This window comes from Thamnophis sirtalis, unplaced genomic scaffold (genome assembly GCF_051295495.1).
Source record: "Thamnophis sirtalis isolate CommonGarterSnake01/CBP01778 unplaced genomic scaffold, rThaSir2_p1.2 scaffold_7, whole genome shotgun sequence".
In the NCBI taxonomy this organism is placed as follows: domain Eukaryota; kingdom Metazoa; phylum Chordata; class Lepidosauria; order Squamata; family Natricidae; genus Thamnophis; species Thamnophis sirtalis.
In genome coordinates, this window is record NW_028261387.1 from 38900707 (window position 1) to 38921204 (window position 20498).

A 20498-nucleotide genomic window follows, 5' to 3' on the forward strand; every position below is an offset into this window, starting at 1 on the left:
CATCTTGGTGATGCCTTTCGAAGTTATCTCACACCTGACACTTGGGAGAATTATAATTGGACTGTAACTGGGATGCCAAGGGGTGGGGAATGGGTTATTCTATATATCATTTGCTTTCGCGCCTAAATAATCAGTTTTCGCTTTGCTACGCTTCTAATCATTTATAATTAGTAAAAGTACACTTGATTTCTATCAATGGAGTCTCGTGGTTTTCTTTCCTAATTATTCAATGGAGTGCTGACAGCTCCCTCATGTCATTCTATGTATGAATGCCTGGTCTGCCCCACGACTTGTTCACTTACCCTCAACCTTTGACTGCAGGACCTATCCGTCAGACTCTAAGACCAAATTACGTTTCATTTTAAAACATTTTAGCCATAATTTTATGGACATCAAACCCAATAAAAATTTGAAAGAGACTGCAATAAGGACTATTCCAGTAATCTCATGATTAAAATTAAAAGAAAACACTTCAAGTAAAATGTCTCAGCCTAAAAGGTATTTGTTGATATTATTCTTCTCTTCTTCTTTTTCCACATCATTTCATATGGCATCCACTTTATTCATATTATCCAAGTCTCAACAATTCTTCTGGGTTGCACCTTATTCTCCAAATTGCATTCCTTGCCACTAATGGCTTTTTCCACATTTTAATAGCAGTCTTTCTTCAACAATGTGAATCATCTTAAGAACATTTGAAGGAATCAACAGTCTCTTTTCTTTTTTTTCCCTTTCTTTTTTACTTTTTATTTTTTATTATTTTTTAACTTTTAATCTATCTGGTTTCAATATACTCCAGACTTTGCTTGATAAGGAACAATGTCGGGAATGGGATCTGGGAAGTCGGAAGGGGGTCTGGGCGGGGGGTTCATGGGGGGAGGGGGGGAGGGTGGAAATATAGATTCAATTTTTAAAACAATGAATGCACTTGGATACTGTTGCTTTTTTTTTTCCTTTTTTTTTCCTTTCCCCAAAAATTTTTTTTTCTCTTATAATTTTAGTGTAAATTACAAAACGAATAAACCAATGAATAGTAAAAATACACCGAAGTGAGGAGTAGAGGGAAAGAAGAGGGAGGAATTAAAAGGGAGTGAGAAGGGAATGTAAGGAGGGTGAGATGGTGGGAAGGGGAGAAAGGAATGGTTGAGGGGGAGGGGAAGTAGAAGAGGGGATTGTCGGAGGGGAGAAATGAAAGTTGGAGGGGTAGAAGAAAGGGTGTATGAAGGATAGAAGTGTTATGAGTTGTGTTTATTGCTTTTTTTTAACTGCACAGTATTTAAGTGATTGTATAAAGGAAAATGAAAATGAAATAAAATGTTTGAACAGTGAACAGTCCTTTTAATTGTGAATTATGAGTTTGTATAGAGAATATTAAGACAGATCTGTTTAAAAAGCTCCCACATTCTCTTTTTCGCTCTCTTTTTCGCTCTCTTTTTCGCTCAGACACAGGGGATGGGTTTGAGGGTGTGTGTGTGTGTGTGTGTGTGTGTGTGGAGATAGAGATAGAGATTTTTTTTTCTTGTAGAGCTTTAGGGGAGCAGATGCAAAAGTCATCCAATTAGAAGCAGCAGACAATGTGGTCTCATATCTCATATCTGTAACTGTTTAACTAAGCATGAACACAGACACAAACACAAAATCTATTTTATTACAAAGTATTAAAACCTTTAAAATACAGTCTTTGTTAATATGTAAAAAGGAAAAATATTAAGAAATCTTAATTTATTTTAGAATAAGAAGCAAGTTAAAACTTACTGCTAAAAAAGATAAAGAAGGTGATTAAGCCAATGTATACCTACATTGGGACACGGTGGCTCAGTGGCTAAGATGCTGAGCTTGTCGATCAGAATGATTGTTGGCTTACCTGAATGGTCATTCTCTAGGCGCTGCGGGAACGTCCAAGCATGGGTTAACTTCAGCTTGCTGCCCAAGGACTGAGTTCAAAGTTTGTGTAACTACGCCTCCTGCTCCCTTTAGAGGCCAGTTTAAAAAAAATGAAGGGATGAGTCCTAGAAGGATGTTGTACCAGGTGTTCTATGTCCTCAAAGGTGGTAACATACACACCCGCGGACGATCCCAGGGCGTGGTTGGACACTCCCGCAGTGCCTAGAGAATGACCATTCAGGTAAGCCAATGGTCATTCTCCTAAGTGCTGCTTGGAGTCTCCAAGCATGGGACATACCCAAGCTATGTAGTCCCAGGGTGTGAAGAAAGAATGTCCTGGTTAGTGGGAGTCGCAATGACCCATTGCAAGACCCGTCTTCCAAAGGAACTTTCTGCGGCCGCAAAGGAGTCCAATCTGTAATTTTGAATGAACGGAGAAAGTGAGGACCAGATAGCTGCCCTGCAGATCTCCTCGATAGGCGCTTGTGTGGCCCAAGCGGCCATAGTCACAGCGCTCCTCGTGGAGTACGCTGCTATACAAGGAGAAACAGGCCTAGCTTGATGTTCATAAGCTAGTTTAATGCAGGCATGCAGCCAACGTCCTATGGTGGAAGATGACACCTTCCTGCCCAATGAGGTGGGCTGGAATGATATGAAGAACGATTCCGACTTGCAAAAGGAAGCTGTCCTCTTTTTGTATACTCGCACAGCACGGCACACATCCAATTTGTACCAGACACGCTCCCTGTGATGACTGGGGTGTGGGCAAAAGTCAGGGAGAATGACCTCCTGCGTCCTATGGAATAAGGTATTAATTTTCGGGATAAACACAGGATCCAATCGCAGAATGACTCTGTCCGAATGTATAATACAAAAGTCCTCCCTAACTGAGAGCGCTGCCAGCTCTGAAATTCTGCGCACTGAAGTGATGGACACAAGAAAGGCAGTCTTAAATGACAAATGCCTTAGGCTAATGGAACGAATCAGTTCAAATAGCACAGATGTTAAGGTCTGCAGGACAATCGATAGGTCCCAAGTAGGGTATCGCTGCACAGTCGGGGGCGGAGGTTGGTAGCCCCCTTTAAGAAACTGCGGACTCTTGGGTGTCTGCTGAGCGGTTGAGAAGCATCTCTGGACAAAATGGTGGCTAGGGCAGCTGTCTGCCTCTGAAGCGTGTTGGGGGCAAGGCTCTTTTCCAACCCCTCCTGGAGGAAATCCAGGATTTGTGGAATGGTTGCTGCTGTGGCATCGATGTGATGGGACTGACATCAAGAGGAAAAGATAGTCCATGTTGCATCATAGATCCGCACTGTAGAAGGTTGTCTGGATGCCTGGATAGTGCAGATGACCTTGTCAGAGAAGTTGTCCTGCCTCAGGAGGTCCCCCTCAAGTGCCAAATGGCCAATTGGAGCCATTGAGGGTCCTGATGCGGAATGGCCCCTTGGCTGAGGGAGGTTTGCTCCTGAGGTATGCGCCAGTGCTTGGTCACTGACAGGCTGACAAGGTTGGCGAACCATTGGAACATTGGAACCTTGAGAAGAACCGGGGAAGGTGTGTGTTCTTCGGACTGGCGAACAGTTCTATCATCGGAAGGCCAAACCTCTGGGTCAATTGGTGAAACAGAGATGGATGAAGTCGCTATTCCGAGTTGCTGATGGTTGTTCTGCTTAGCCAGTCCATTGTCACGTTCTCCTCCCCCCCCCCGAGATGTGATCCGCTCTCAATGACTCGAGGTGGCGCTCTGCCCATTACCCTAGGGTTTCTGCCTCTGTCATCAGGGCCTTTGATCGAGTTCTGCCCTGGTGGTTGATGTAGGCCTTGGGGCGATGTTGTCCATCAGTACAGATGGAAGTGGCGCAGGGCTAGCCTGGCGGCTCTGAGCTCCAGCCAGTTTATGTTGTGGGCGAGCACCGCCTGCAACCATCTCCTGTCTCCTTCCTATGGAAGGGGACAGGAGATGGTCACTTATTCCTACAAAAGGAGCAGTTTGAGAACCCCCCTCAAAAGGATTTGCGGTTACCCCGCTGCCTGTTCTTGTCCTTAAACGATGCCCTATCATGTGTGCGATCCTGCAGTCGTGAGTAGAAACGGTTAAAACCTCCAGAGGCGACTGGAGGATCCGCATTCCGAAAAGGCTGCCTGTGGTAATAAGACTGGTTCTTGTGATCAGCCTTCTTGGTGACGGCTGGCAAAACCTTGCATTTGTCCTTGGATTCTATTAAGACTGAATCCAAGGCCTCTCCGAAGAGCTTCCCCCCTTTGAAGGGAGCGGAAGCGAGCTTCCACTTTGCCTTCATGTCTGCCTGCCAATGTCTAAGCCACAGGAGACGGCACGATGTTACATTGGAAGCTAACATCCTTGAAGAAAATTTGGTGGCATTAAGTGAAGCGTCAGCCGAATATTCGACTGCAGCAATAATTTTGTTGATGTCCTGGCGCAACATAGTGTCGCTAGCTGATAATTTGGCTTGTAATTTACAGATCCAGAAAAGTGAGGCCCTGCTGAAATAGGAGGAAGAGGCCTTCATAGCCCATGCGGTGGCCTGATGGGTCTTATGACAGGCCTTCTCTGCCTTTTTATCCTCCGCCTTAAGTCCTTCCAGCAGATCGGAGTTGGAAGTTAGGGCAGCTATGGGATCATCCACCAGGGGAAGCTTAAGAGATCCTCAATATTGCTCTCCATTGAGTAGAACTTCTTATCGACCCCACTTGGATTGGCCAAGGACCCTGGCTGAGCCCACTGATGCTGAATAACATCCAGGAACAGCTGGGGAGCCGGAACTAGCTCTTGGGGCGGAGAAGCCTCCTTGAAGAGGCCGGCGCCTGGGTCTGGGGACTCAGTGGTCTCCTTATTGCCTTGCTCTGTGGTGTCCTTGCTGGCCTGGCCTGGGAGGCCCATCTGAATGGAGGATGTCTTGGCCTTAGTGAGGATTGCCTTGAACATGGAAGGTTTAAATAATCCAGAAAAGGCGGTGGGATGAGGAGCTGGATTTTCATCTTCCGACAATTCTTGGGCCTCCTGACCATTCTCCTCTGCCTCGGATTCCTCGCTGACACCTGAGGAAGCCTGGGAAGTAGACCTTCCTGTCTGGGCTTTGGGACCCTCCTCCTGAGGCCTGGCCTTAGAACGGCCCTGGTGAGGCAGGCAGTGACCTAGCTGTCTCATGCCCTCAGGAATGCCATGAGATATTGTGCTGGCAATGACCTACCTCATCTCATTGGAGAGATTGTGGCCCTGGTCCTCAGCTGGGCAACGGTCCCTAGATCTAGGGGCCTGGAGTGAGGGAACCTCCTTCTCTATGAGGGAACAGACCTCCTGTATTGACCCTCCCACTAGGGAAGGACTTGGGGATTCCCCAGAGATTGTGGTGAGATTTCCCTATGAAAGGGGGGCAGAAAAGACCCAGCAGGAGCCTCCACGGGGGGGAAGGAGGCCGGGCAAGCCTTTGGGCTTTTTGAAATTGTTTCTCCATGGTCCTCTGGCTTCTCTCCGCCAACCTAGCTGATGCTTTAGACATCTTCAGAGATTTGGGCTGCTTCCCTTTTGGAGGGTTCCCGGTACCTTTACCCTTGGCAGCAGGCCCTGGCCTGCTACGCTTAGAGGGAGGTGAGCCTGCTTGATTTATCTACTTGGCTGCACTGGTGGATGCCATGCTGAAGAGGTGAGGCAAAACCAGTCAACTCTAAACTGCAGGATTGTTGTAGATGGTGATAAGGCAATAGTCAATTCAAATCCCAAGTCCAAGCAAAGGGCCTCTATCTGGGCGAGGTAGAGTTCAAGCAGGACAAAAGGCGCCTTACGTAAAATTCCAAAGCACCCGCAGATCCACACTTAAATTAAAGCAGGGTACGGCCAAAACAACAACCAAAACACCCTGCAGCCACTAGGGAACATTGTTCCTGGGGAGGGGGGACTGTCTGGAGACCTGGAAGAAGGTCCTTCAATTAATGACCCCTCCCAGCGGTGATCTGCTCAGGAGTCAGGCAGCGCGATTTAAAATGGCCCAGGAATTTTCACACCACTTTCAAACGGTCCAAAATGGCCACCACGAGACTCAGAGCGGCACCGGGGACTGTCAAAAACCGTGGAGGGGCTTTGGCAGCCTCTGCAGCTACAGGAGAGCTCCGACAGTGTTCTGGGGCCCCACTAACTACCTACCTGGCCCCAGGCTCATCAGCAGCTGCTAACGAGCCCTGCTGCTGTGGTGCCTCAACCGCGGGTAATGCGGAAGGTAGCCTCACTCCGAGCAGCCTGCTCCACGAGAATAGGAAAGGCAATTCCAACTGGTAGTCACAATCCTATGCTATTTCTAGAACAAAAATAATAAAAGGCTACACTATTTTACTGTTTGGAGAGTCCAACCATGTAATTAAGGATTGGAGCTATCCAACTGCATCCTTTTAGGGCGACTGAGTTTTTAAAAACTGGCCTCTAAAGGGAGCAGAAGGCGTGGCTACATGAACTTTGAACTCAGTCCTTGGGTAGCAAGCTGAAGGTAACTCAGGCTTGGACACTCCAAGCAGAGCCTAGGAGAAAGGTCAGCAGTTCAGCGGTTCAAATCCCTAGTACTGTGTAACGGAGTGAGCTCTCGTTACTTGTCTCAGCTTCTGCCAGCCTAGCAGTTCAAAAGCACGTAAAAATGTAAGTAGAAAAATAGGGACCATTTTGGTGGGAAGGTAACAGTGTTCTGTGCACCTTTGGCATTTAGTTATGCAGGCCACTTGACCACGGAGACATCTTCGGACAACACTGGCTCTTCAGCTTTGAAACGGAGATGAGCACCGCCCCCTAAAGTTGGGAAGAACTAGCACATATGTGCGAGGGGAATCTTTACCTCTACCTTATACCTACATTGATCTTTTGTTACTCAGATCTGCATCGAAACACCTCTTTAATTTTATACCTTTAACATTTGAAACCATGTGAATCAACAAAACCTTTGGTATACATGTCTGGCCCAAGATCAGTGGTGTATTAACCATTAAGCAGACTAAGCATGTGCTTAAGGCACGAGACTCAAAGGAGACACCACAAAATTGAGAAAGAAAAAAAACCAATGAAGATTTGTACAGTATGTATAAAGGAAGAAGTCACCAAGATTTGTCAGTGCTTAGGCCACCAGTGAGCTTTAATCCGTCACTGACCAAGATGCCTTTATTATTTGGTAAAATAAGAGGAGCAACTGGATAAATGAATTGGACATTACCTTAGCATTAGCTATGTGAATACAATAGTATCTTGAATGTTAAAAAGTGCTTTAAAATATTTAAAATATTCCACATAAAAGGATGCCCAAACCACAAACGCTCCCAGTGTAAGTTCCTCCTTACCTCCACTGAAGTGGACTGCTGTGGCAGGGACTACCAGGGTTGCTTTGAGGTTGTGGGTTGAGGTAAAATACTAGAGGAGAGGTTGCACAATCAGCACTAAGTGGAATTTTAAGATGTTGCAGACCTGGAGCAGATGTAGGGGAGAACATATGTTGATGGACATCGCTTCCTCGGTAGTGGGAGAGGAAAGGAGAGGAGATTCTGATAAAGTACCACAACAGAAAGAGTCAATTTCTAAATCATCTCACATCTCTAGTCTTTTCAGAAAACAAAATCATGTTCCTGACAATAATGTATCCACTCCTAACCAGATGTATCTCCATCTTCACAATCCCTTAAGGTTTGAGATCTTATTAGACACTGTTCACAAAAAGTACTTAAGCTATACATAAAGACTTGTCAGTTAGTCCATATGTGTCTTAAAGCTTGATCACATGAAAGCATGAGGTCTTAAAAGTGGTTTCAATACTGAATTGGAATTTACAGACTGATGAAAGAGTCCTCTATGTTGTCCTCACTTTTAATGATAAATCTACTTGCATTCAATGACATTTTAAAGTGCCTGTCTCCATAGTCTATTCACTATATTTAAGTCTTTAGTGGAATGTCTTTTGTTGGACCCATGACCAATTCAGTTTTCTCCATGGACCATAGTTTGCAACAAACTGCTGGTAGAAATTTAAAAAAATCAAATCTCGTTTTTACTATAAGTACATGTAGATATTATTATTTTTTATGTTGCTGATCATGATAATAGAATTTGAGTTACACTTTTATTATGCCATGTAAATCACTTAGAACTATCAAAGGAATGGGTGCCATTTCCTTTTTTCTAATCAAATAATTAATTAATAAACTACAGGCAATTTTCTCGCAGATGGCAAAAATGACATTTGCAACAGGACCTTTCTTACTGTTTGGCCAATTGTAGACAAAGTGGCTGATTTTCACTTATTTCTAAAGGGTGATGTATGTATGCATGTATGCATGTATGTATGTATACACACACACACACACACACAGAGGGAGGGAGGGAGGGAGGGAGGGAGGGAGGGAGGGAGGGAGGGAGGGAGAAACTTTATCTGAAGGATCTGAATTGGGAAAAATGCAGATAAAGTTTATTTAGTCTTGATACTGCTGTTTCAATTTCTTTTACTTTACTAAATACTTTATTTGAATCATTAGCCATATGACTGATTATAAGAGTTAAAACATATAAAACCTAAGAGTCAACATTTATTCAGTTTATGCAAATGAATACAAAAATCCAAATACACTGACTTATTTTATAAAATATTAGATTAAGCACTGGTTATTTTTTACTACTTCTACATTACTCCTCCATTAATTATAAAGATTAACAAAATTAAGAATATTTATTTCAAGAGGTGAAAGCATTCTTTTAGGGGAAATATCTTGTATTACTAATAGTATATAAACTCCTTTTTTTCTACTAAAAAACATGAGAACATGTTTTAAACACTAATTCAGGAACAAATATTCCAATAAGATTAGTTAAGATATGGAAATTTATTTTCCAAAACGAGCCTTACTGAATGCGTAGAGATGGAGCTCCAAATCGCTCTCTTCTTCGTTTCATCATTTCACTGCGTGACACACACTTTGCTCAACAACCAGAGATCTTAGAGTCAGTTAAATCCAATACTTAGCTTGCAGCAGAGGCCCAATATCAGTCACATATTCTATGCAGTGAAATTCTGTTCATAACTATCAAATGTTGTCCAAAGGTTTTCAAAGCAATTTTCTGAAATTTATTTATAACCTCCCAAAACAGCTAAATCATAGACAACCAGTATGAAGTACTAGGACCGTGAAGCCTGAAATAAGGACTGGACTTTTTTATCACACAGCCATCCTACAGCATACTTCTACCACCAATCACACTGCAGCTCAACAAATCACTGACAAATGTTTGTTCACTTCAGCAAGCAGCAAGGAAAACAGAAACCAAGAGGGAGAAATGGCACATGAGCAAAAACATTTGGCAGAAGTATTGCATACCAACATGAAAACTCACACTGTAAAAGTAGTACTCGGGCACTGCTCTGAGCCAGATTTCCAACAAAGCTATGAGCAGCTGCTCTTCGGATAATTTTGGGTATTTCTTTTTGGATGTTAATCAGGGAACAATGCAGGGGTGGGTTCCGGCAGTCACTACTGCCGGTTCGCTCGTGGGTGTGCTGCCTGCGCAGGTGCATTGCAATAAAAATTGTTCTGAGCATGCTCAGAAGCAAAAAACAATATGCCGCCACCCATGGTGCCGCCAGGAGAACCGGTTCAGGGGCGTGGCAGGCCTGGGTCACTGCGGGTTCCAGCAGTCCAGGCCACCAAACCACTACCAGTACGGCCGAACTGGTAGGAACCGACCACTGGAACAATGTCATGCCTTCTTATGCCTTATTCTGTATTATTTTCTTATATTAAAATACGGTTCAAACCTAAATTATAAAACTATTTTATTAGACTTCCAGGAGATGGAAAATGCGTTCTGGCAGTTACGATTCCTAAAATGAATCTAGGAATAAACTGGTAAAAACAAGGGTTCAAATGTTATTGATTTTTTTGAGGAGAAGATCACAGAATCTTTTTGAAGAAGAATCTATTTCCTCCTTTATCAATCATTCTTTCTGAGTGTCAAGTAACAGTCCTAGCTGCTGAGTCAAATCAACGTAAAGTCCTCGACTTACAATTGCAATTGGAGCTGGAATTTTAATTGTAAGTTGTGATTATTGTAAGTTGAAACGCCCTCATGACTAGACCTCATTTTACAACTATTGTTATGGTGGTTGTGAAACAAATCACATGGTTGTAAGGCAAAATCCATTCTACTGAATGGGCACTTTTTGCTGGAAACTGACAAAAACAAACAAACCACAAATCGCAGTCATGTGACTGTGGAATATTGCAATTAATTGTAAATGTAAGTCGGTTGCCAAGCATCTGAAAATGTGGTCATGTGACCATGGGAGAAGTTGTGGCATTTTACATCAGTTGGAAGTGTTTTACACTTCTCAAGACTGTTTAAATGCCAAACTGTTGTTAAACAACTGGTCGTAAAGAATTGTAATTATATACATGTCATTGCTAATCAGCGTCCTCAAATCCACCATCTGGAGAAATTTATATAAATCTATCAACCATTATAGCACATATCTATATGCCACTGATAAATTAGAATATCTTGAGCATGTACCATAATTAGTTCATTTTTTATTTATTATATCCCATATTTTTATTTTTATAACTAACTAGGAAGTCAACGCCTTCCTAGCTAAATCCTTCAATTATTTATTGATAATTAGTGTCTATTATCATAACATTTTTTTTGCTATTCTCTCTTTATCCACATAATTAAATCTATCTTCCAGACACAGACAACTGCATTTGCAGCTTCAAATAAATGACAGTCCCTCCATTTCCAATATAACCAAGTCACAGAGAAGTCCATAAGCAGGATGAGAAGGCAAGAAATTAATCCTGCTGTCATGATGTCTCTCAGTTTGGAGGTTACTTAGCTAATGATTGTTAATTTCTTTTTAAAGAAATTAATTCCTTTAAATTAATTTTTTTAAATAAATTAAATAAATTGAAAGCTGTTTCAATTTTTTTTAATATTAAAACCACCAATTAAGAATGCCATAGAAATTTTCTAGACAAAGATATTATTTTCTGAAAATATTTACCAGCTATATAGCTGGAATTCCTCTCAGAATATAAATTAGTCTAGGAATAACATTCATTTTGAGAATGTCCACCTTTAGTGTCTTCCATCTATCAATAATTTAGAAATTTCACTATTTTATTTATATTATATGTTGCTAACTGAATTATATCTTAAGATATAGATATACCAAGATACTTAATGGATTCAGAACCAACTCGGATTTTATATTCCTTAAATAGGTTACCAGATTTTCACGTATGGTCATCAGTTCCTATTTGGACCAGTTAATACAAAATACAAAATACTACAAAATAATGCATCCATCTTTTGCATGAATACTGAGATAGTAGTGTGACATTTAGAAATAAACAAAATAATGTAATTGCAAATAAAACTAATCTGTGTTTAATTAAATTATGTACTGCCTCATAGATCTTCATATGAGTGGATTGCCTATAAATGTAACTTTGTATGGACAAATATAATAAAATAAAGGGCTCATTTATATCAAATACAATAGGTTAAAAATGATAGTTACATAAATGTTTTAGAAATGCATATATATTTGAATAGTAGTTGCATTGAATAACATTAAAATTGTAGTTAAATTATATTTAATACTTTTTTGTTCTATTGTACTTCACTTTTTTAAAAAGTTTTTTAAAAAATTAATAAGGGACGCAGTGGCGCAGTGGCGCAGTGGCTGAGTGGCTAAGACGCTGAGCTTGTCGATCAGAAGGTTGACAGTTCAGCAGTTTGAATCCCTAGTGCTCAATTCCCATTACTTGTCCCAGCTTCTGCCAACCTAGCTGTTCAAAAGCATGTAAAAAATGCAAGTAGAAAAATAGGGACCACTTTGGTGGGAAAGTAACAGTGTTCTGTTCACCTTCGGCATTTAGTCATGCAGTCCACATGACCACGGAGATATTTTCGGACAACGCTGGCTCTTCAGCTTTGAAACGGAGATGAACACCGCCCCCTAGAGTTGGGAAGAACTAGCACATATGTGCGAGGGGAATCTTTACCTCTACCTTATACCTACATTAATCTTTTGTTACTCGGATCTGCATCGAAACACCTCTTTAATTTTATACCCTTAACATTTGAAACCATGTGAATCAACAAAACCTTTAGTACACATGTCTGGCCCAAGATGAGTGGTGTGCCAGCCACATAACGATGGAGATGTCTTCAGACAGCGCTGGCTCTTCAGCTTAGAAATGGAAACGAGCACTGCCCCTAGAGCCGGAAATGACTAGCACGCATGTGCGGAGGAACCTTTACCTTTACCTTTGTTCAAAAATATCTTTCAATATGTCTAATCTTAAAATATTTTGCTTCATTCTCCATTAGTAAGTCAAATTTAAATGTTCTTCTTTAATTGTAATCTTTTTGTTCCTTCCAGTTCCCTCTTGAAAGTCTCATCTCATCTTAGGTGCAAAAAAAAAAGTCTTACTTAGGAAATACCTACCCTAATTATGCCAAAACTGAGTTGAAAACAATACTTTTTCATGGCTATATAACAATAAAACTCATCATACAAGGTCTGTAAAATGAATAAAAAACTGTTTCCCCAGAAGTATGGGAAAGAATTGTCCTAAAAATAGGACACAATTTTTTTAAAAGCTAAACTGGACATGAAATTGAGTAGCTATCTGTAATATATCAATTATATTCATTCTTTTTAAGGATAACTACTTGGTCATTAATATTAGTTTGCACATATTTAAACAGTTTTGTACCGCATGGACTTAATCTTCCCCTTGGTTCAACTTTTTCTAGGTCAACAAAATCACCCAATGAAACAAAATCATATTCAGTTATGGCATGTAAATATCAAAAGCAACTATATATGTGTTTTATCAATTATGGAAAGCTTTTGACAATGTAGAACACAATAAGCTCTGGGCATCTTTGGGTGATCTTGTGTCCCAACTCACTTAATCACACTTATCAGATCACTGCATACTGATCAGGATGCAACAGTGAGAATACTCTATGGCGACACAGATTGGTTCAGCATCAGTAAGGCAGTTAGACAGGGATATATTGGGGCACTGTTTCTGTTCAATCAGTATGCTAAAGTGATCATGTGGAAATTAGATTTGGAACTGCCTGATGTTGGAGTGAAGATTGGGGGAAGAACCATAAATAATTTGATGTATGCAGATGATACAACACTATTGATTGACAATAAGGAAGAGCTGGAAAAATGATCTGGAAAATCAAGGATGAAAGTGAAAAAGCAAGATTGTGCCTTAGTATCAGGAAAGCAAACATAATGACAACAGCTGAAATGGACATGAGATGTTTAAAATTGAATTAGTTTGAGAATTTATCTTCCTGGGATCAAAAATTGTTCATTATGGCAGTTCTGAAATCAAAAACAGGATAACCACAGGCCACACTGCAACAATTAACATAAATTAATCTGAAAAAGCAAGGCTATTGATATAAATATAAAAAGCAGAAGCTAGTTAGAGCTGGTAAACGTGCTCTAACTAGCTTCTGCTTTTTATATTTATATCAATAGCTTTGCTTCCCTATAATTAGTATGGGTGTGAGAGCTGGACGCTAAGAATGACTGATCAAAAATTCACACTGTGGTGGTGATGTGTAAATTGCTGCATATACCATGGGCAGCCAGAGCAATCAAAAGAGAAGTGCTGATTCGTATAAAACTAGAAACATCCTTAGAAGCCAATTGTCACAAGACTACATCTGATTTACTTTGATCATATCATGAATGCAACTTCACTGGAGAAATCAGTGATGCTAGGAATGGTTAGTGGAACAAGAAGAAAGGGCAAGCAAGGAGCTGGTCTGATAACAATCAAAACTGATACAAAGATGAACATCCAACAACTGAAAGAAGTTGTGCTTGACAGGGTAGCTTGGAGAGCACTTGCCTATAAAGTCGCCAAAAATTGGAGACGTTTGAACAGTTGAAACATTCAGAAAGGTTGAGAAAGAAAGAATATTAGCTTAAATTTTCATAAATAACTAGTGTGAAATCAGTATGTATGTATGCATTTCTTTCTTTCTTTCTTTTTATTTATTTTACAGGCCACCCCCCAATCTAACATAATTCTGGGTGACTTTCAGCATAAAACAATAAAAGTCCCAAAGTATATAACCTAGAAAACAAAGTTGAGAAAAACAATGCCAATGTAATCAAAACACCATACAGGGAATCCATCAACCACTCTATTCCAAGGGTCAGAGAACAACCAGGCCTCTGAGGGCTTATTTAAATACAAATATCAGGAAGAAGTTGACTTAGAGGCCACACACTATAAACAATGCACTCATTTCTCAATAAGTAAACCAAGGCTTTGTATCAAAGAAACAATTTGTCACAGAGAAAATAAAAGAGATTAAGAGCAAAGCAGTTAATCTGAAAGGTATTAGCCACAACTAAATTTGAAAATCATGTTTTGCTAAGGGAAAAGGACAGAACTGAAGACAAGGAATAAAACAGAAGATGGAAACATCACAGAACAGCAAAGCAAACTAACAAAAAACCTCATGCAGGAAGATATAATAGCAGCAAGCGGTATCCAAATGATTTCTTGGCTGTACAATTTAAGAAGAGTCACATGATGTGCAGGAAACATGGTTTCTTGTTTTTCTTTCATTTGTTCACTTCGAAAGCTATTTTTCCATTTATAATCTATTTACCATTTTCAAAGCACTAATATTTAAAAAGAACCAGTTAAGTAACCATAATTAATATGCAGCATGAACCAAGAATAGTTTCTGAATGGTGCTTTTTCTGTTAAATATATATATTTTATCACAATTCTAATGGGACTTCTGGGGGGAAAATACAAAGTGAAGCACTTTCACATTTGAACATAAATGAGTATTTAAAATTATATCCCGGAGCTTGGTGATGTCTCATGAGATTGAACTTCAATTACTGAAACACTTAGGCCAAACTTCCAGACAGGAAAATAGAAGGAAATGTGACTATGAGTATGTATAGTATGTATGTATGTATGTATGTATGTATGTATGTATGTATGTATGTATGTATGATCTTTATTGTCATTATACTTAAATACAACGAATTGGTTTTAACCTCACTGGTACAAAATTATAACAGAAACGAAAAAAGAAAGAAAAAGAAAAAAAACTAGCATGTGCATGGAGTGATTGTGGTTGTATTTAAAAGTCTCACAGCCCAAGGATAGAAACTATCTTTAAACCTGTTTGTTCGGCTGGCTATACTTTGATGTCTTCTGCCTGATGGTAGAAGTGCAAAGAGACACTGACCAGGGTGTGAATCATCTCTGAGTATCTTCCTTACTCTGCTAAAGCAGCAAAATCTGGCCATGTCATCCAGTGGTGTCAGAGAGCAACCAATGGTTTCTTGTGCCGAATTGATCACTCTCTGTAGTGCCTTCCTGTCCACAGCTGTTAAACCAGCATACCATACTGTAATACAATATGTGAGGACACTTTCTATGGTGGATCAATAGAAAGAGGTCATCAGCCGTTGTTCCACCTGATTTTTTCGCAGGACTCTAAGGAAATGAAGTCTCTGTTGGGCCTTTCCAATCACCAGGGACTTGTTTTTCCAGGTGTGACCTTGACTAATAAGCACTCCCAAGAATTTAAAAGAGGAAACCCTCTCCACACAGCCCCCCCTCGATATACAGTGGGGCAGGTTCCTCTCTGTGCTTCCGCAAATCTAGCACCATCTCCTTTGCCTTACTAGTATTTAGATGTAAGTTGTTTCTTGAGCACCATGCAGACCTTCTGGACTTCTTCCGTGTATGTTGATTCATCCCCTCCAGTTATGAGACCCAGCACTTGCTTCTACGCCTATTTCTTTCTCCTCTGAGTTGCAACTCTTTGCCTTTTACTAGCACAATGAATATTTCTGCCATTTTGTTCTATACAAATCTGATGTCTTTTCTCTTGTCAGCTTGGAATTTTCATACTAAATCAGTATCAGGGAAAAACTGACAGTCACTACAATTACATGTACACTTATTTCTGAACCACCTTCTGTTTTCCAGAGGAGGGGAGGGAGTGGTCACCTGTGGGTATTCTCAAAGCCTGATTGGTCCAAAGACTGAGAGGAAACTCATAAATACTGGTACCTTCCAGTCCTATCCCAGTTTCCTCTCAGTCTTTTATGGTCCAAGAACTGTTGAGAATATTCCATGGTAGGATTTCTATTTAGTCCGATTTGGTCTCATTTGGTTTAATTGGGCATTTTAAAAAAAGGTTCCTAAATTGCTAAATTCTGCAGCTGCGGCCCCAAGGGACAGTTTCTGCCCCGGGCTGTTGGGGAGGGCCCTGTGGGGCATTCTGCCTCCCCCCCCCCCACAGGCCCAGAGCCTCAGCCCTATCCCTGGGATTGCGAGGGTGCCAGCTCTTGTTCCAGCTGCTGGAGCGTCAGTTTTATTGTTTACACAGCTGGGAGAAGCAGCGGCGGCGCCACGAGGCGCACACGAGCTGCTTGCGGAGCCGCCGCTTGAGTCGGGCGGCTGCCATACTTGCTCTTTAATCTCTAGCCGCTGCGAGTGTTCCTGGGGGAGAGGGTGCATGCCTGGGTGCCGCGTGGCCTCCCCCGACCTTGGCTGCATCAGCGTGGGCCTTTGGACACCCAGCAGAGCCGCTGGTGTTTCTGATCGGCAGGAAAAGTTCCAGTGGCCATTTTGGTTTGGTCGCCACGTGCGCGAGGATCACGCTTCGGCCTACGTTAAGGATCGTGCGCTGCCTCTCCTTTGGCCTAGCAGACGACTGGAACAGCAGGCCCAGGTCCCGGTGGGGCTCGGATATTCCCCAGGGCCAGGTGGCAGGCCTGGTGAGAGGTGAGGAGGCCCAGTGCAGGGGGTGGAGTCAGGTTTCCCCCCCCCCTGAGTTTTTCCTGTGCCCAATGCCCATCTCGATCCTCCACAAGGGAGGAGGCCAGTAGGCACAGAGGCATTGAGGTATCATCTGCCAGGGTGGTGAAACAGGCTGGGTCAGATGGGGCCTCTGTCAGGGACAAAAGGTCTCCTCAGGCCCTTTTCGGCCCGATCCGCTCCTAAGGGATTAGTCCTTCTTCGTCCTAGGCCTCCCCAGACAGGTTCATCTTTTTCCGGGTTGGGGGGGATCCCCCTCTCCCTCCTACTCAGGGGATCCCTTGGAGGGTACTTCTAGGGGATCCTACCCCTTGCGCAGGTTGGCTCCCCAGGGGCCTGGTTCTGCTTATGGTATATTGAGGGTTTGGATCAGCTCCCTGAGGGTCTTAAGTGGTTTTTTCCCCTGCCTTTTGCAGGACATTGCCCGGCGTGATAGATGCTGCTTCCTTTCCAGCCATGGAGGCCTGGGCCATGCCCAGTATTGGGCTACATCCCCTTCCATGGTTAGCGAGGCTTCGGTCATGGGGGAGGAGAATCTCCAGGACTTGGGTTCTCGGAGGACGTGGGTGCAGCCCCATTGGATGAGCCCGCTTCTTTGGGCTTCCTTGCCCCAGACATGTTCAAAGTTCTCTTGGGCAAGACACGGAACACATCTAGGTGGGAACTGACCCTCAGTACCTACACCTAGGGATCCTGACATGGCCATGTTTTCTGCCACAGCCGCGAACAAGGAGGAGATTCCGGCTCCTCCCTTGTTTATGGAGGCCCTGACCAACCAGTGGGCGCATCCCCCCAACTTCTTGTGTCCTGGGGTCATTGGCCGCTGGCACTATAGTTTGGAACAGGCCCTTGCCCAGGCTGTTCAGTTGCCGACTGCTGCCTCTCCGGTGGCTGCCCTAGTAGCCTCCTTTCGGGTGGCATCAGGCGATGCGGCTGATTAGTTGAAGCCAGAGGATAAGCGTGCTGAGCTTACCTTAAGAGAGCACTTTATGGCCACTGCGTGGGCTGCCAACTCCGCAACCTCGGCCTCTTGTTTTTTGCTGGGCCGCAGTCATGTGGCTTATGAAGCTCCAGTGGCGCATTCCCATTCAGGATGGGTGGCTCCACCAGGATCTCTTCTAGATCAGGGCGGCCTGCCAATTTTCCGCTGTTGTGACCATGGACTTGCTCAAGTTTGCGTCCAGTGCTCTGGCCACTTCGGTCACATCTCACAGGCTCCTGTGGCTGCGTCTCTGGCTGATGGCCAACCAAGCTTAGTGGAACTGGGCGGCCGTTCCATTCGAGGGGCCTACTCCTTTTGGGGGCGGGGCCCTCAACCCCGTTCTGAGAATGGAGGCAAGGGAAAATTCATCCATCTAAAAGCTGTGAAGTCCGAGTCTAAGTCTCATTCTTGTCATGTGCCATAGTATTGGGCTTCAGATTATGTCTCTAACCAGTGTTTCTCTTCTTTCCACTCCGTCAGGCAGTTCCCCAGGTCGCCCTTTCGGGACGGGAACGGTTTCCATCACCAGTCCAGGCGGCCCTTTCGCGGGGGGGCAGCCGTCCCTACCGCAGAGGAAGTGACTCGAACTTGAGTCGTCCCATCGGCGGCTGTCTCTGCGGATAATGGGGCGAGATCATGACGGACGCTTGGGTCCGAGCCACGGTTCATCACGGTCTCAGGTTGGCTTTTCTCTCCACCCCTCCAATTTTTTTCAGGGCATTCCCTCCATCCCGGAGCCTGGAGTGCACCCTGGTGGATCAGTCCATCGTCCTCCTTCTCGACTTTCAGGCGGTGGAGGAGGTTCCTCTAGAGGAACGGGGCCTGGACCACTTCTCCCACTTGTTCGTGGTTCCGAACGGGTGGCTGGAGGGCTTTCTGGGTCCTCAAACATCTAAACCGTTTTCTAGTGCACAGGCGATGCGAAGGTCTTCCCTCATTTCTGTCCTTCGGGGCATCAAGCAAGGGGACTTCTGGGCCTCAGTGGTTCTCACTGAGGCCTCTCTTCGCGTCCCCATTCTGGCCGGTCATCGCAGGTTCCTGGGGTTCTCCCACGGGAGCAGTCACTACCTATACATGGCTCTTCCCTTCGGGCTGGCCTTCACAGGGGTTCGGGCGGCCCGGGCTGCTCCTCTGCCCTCCAGCCCAGTGGGGCTCCAATGTTCTTTAGATGATATCTTGGTTCAGGCAGGGTCTCTTCCTCAGGCCTTTTCGATTCTTCAGCCCCGCTTCCGGGGGCTTCGAAGCCTAGGTTTCTCGGTGGACTTCCCCAAGAGCCACCTCTTCCCTTCCACGCGCATTCTTCGCCTAACGTCAGTCATAGTCTCCGTGTCAGGGGGGTGCGTCTGTCCCAGGAGCGCCACAGCAGCCTGCGTCAACTGGCAGGAGGTGTTCGCGGAGGTCGGTTGGTTTCAATCCTCACTCTATCTCAGTTAGTGGGCAAGATGGTTTCTTGCATCGGGATAGTCCCGCGGGCCAGGCTTCTTCGGCCTCTTCTGGGGGCACTTGTTCCTTGTCAGAAGGGGTGATTGAGCATTTCTCTGTGGATCCGGGTCTCATGGGGGTGGTGGCTGCCCCCGGCCATTCAGCGGAACTGCTGCTTCAGGGAGCCGAACAGAGCGAGTGTCACCACAGATGTGGGCCTGTTCGAGTGGGGGGCCCTGGTGGGCTCCCGGATGGCTTAGGGCAGGTGGTCGTTTTCAGACCTTCACCACAACATCAATTGGTTGCAGCTGGAGGTGGCCCGCCAGGCTCTGCGACACCTCAGGCCTCGGTGAGGGGGTGTCACGTGCTCCTCCTGATGGACAATGCGGCCACCAAGGTCCACATCTATTATCGGGGGGACCCACTCTCGGGTTCTCTGGCTGGCAGCTCTGAGACTGGGCGCCTGGGCGGAGAGGCACCGGTTGTCCTGGGTGTCGGAACACATTTCCAGGCTCGCCTATGTCCCAACGGATTGGCTGAGTCGGGCGACTCTGGTCAAGGGCGAGTGACAACTCCATCCGTCATTGTTTTTGGGGGGATCTGTCAGAGGTTCATGACTCCTCTGGTGGTTCTATTCACCTCGCCCGCGAACTCACCTCTTCCCCCGGTTTTTCACCCATTTCCTGTCCCAGTCTGCGGAGGGCGCAGGCGCCCTCAGGAGCAGGTGGCCTGCGGGCCTTCGGTATGTGTTTCCCTTGCGTTCCAGGGTCCATCCGGGAGGTGGTAGCGTAGAGGGCTCTGGTCGTTGTGGTGGCCCCTTATGGCCCAGGGCCCTTGGTTTGCAGACCTCGTCCAGCTGTCTGTGGCTCCTTCGCGGTGGATCCCGCAGGAGGAGGTGGTCTGGCAGTAGGGGGTCCTGCTTCACCCGGAGTCCAGTGGCTCCATCTGACCACCTGGCTCTTGACCGGCGGCTGCTGGGGGCTGGCCTGTCCGCAGGGGTCCTTCGTGCCTTGAGGCGCCTCGGCACCCTTCTGCGCCCGCAATTTCCCCTGAGCGGCCTTTGTCCGGTGGTGTTCTCCTCCTGTCCTTTCTCCTGACAGGGCCTCTTTTCCTAAGGTCGCGGGTTTCCTGCAGGAGGGCCTTGACGACAGGCTTTCACGGGAATTGCTCCGCCAAGTGGCAGCTTTGTCTTCGGTCCTGGGGGGGTCTTCTTCCCTCTCTCAGGTTCACCTGATCAAGCTTTTTCTGTAGGGGGCGGCTAATCTCAGGCCTCCCTCTGTCCACGGGTTCCCCACGTGAGATCTTCCCCTTGTTCTCAGGGCATTGACGGGGG

The 20498-nt window shown here is 44.7% G+C and overlaps 1 protein-coding gene across 9 annotated transcripts in view; it reads right to left on the minus strand.

The window, feature by feature from the left end:
- The window catches only part of MAST2 (microtubule associated serine/threonine kinase 2), a 265612-nt gene that overhangs the window by 100012 nt on the left and 145102 nt on the right, over positions 1-20498 (minus strand). For 4 of the 9 annotated variants that reach the window (XM_087719736.1, XM_087719734.1, XM_087719735.1 and 1 more), the window contains exon 5: positions 7216-7416. The exons of 4 other annotated variants lie outside the window; for them this stretch is intronic. In XM_087719736.1, the coding sequence (XP_087575862.1) occupies positions 7216-7416 (201 nt within the window). Of the gene's footprint in view, positions 1-7215; positions 7417-8768; positions 9226-20498 lie in introns of those variants that run through there. One more of the 9 variants, XM_087719742.1, reaches the window with a different exon arrangement.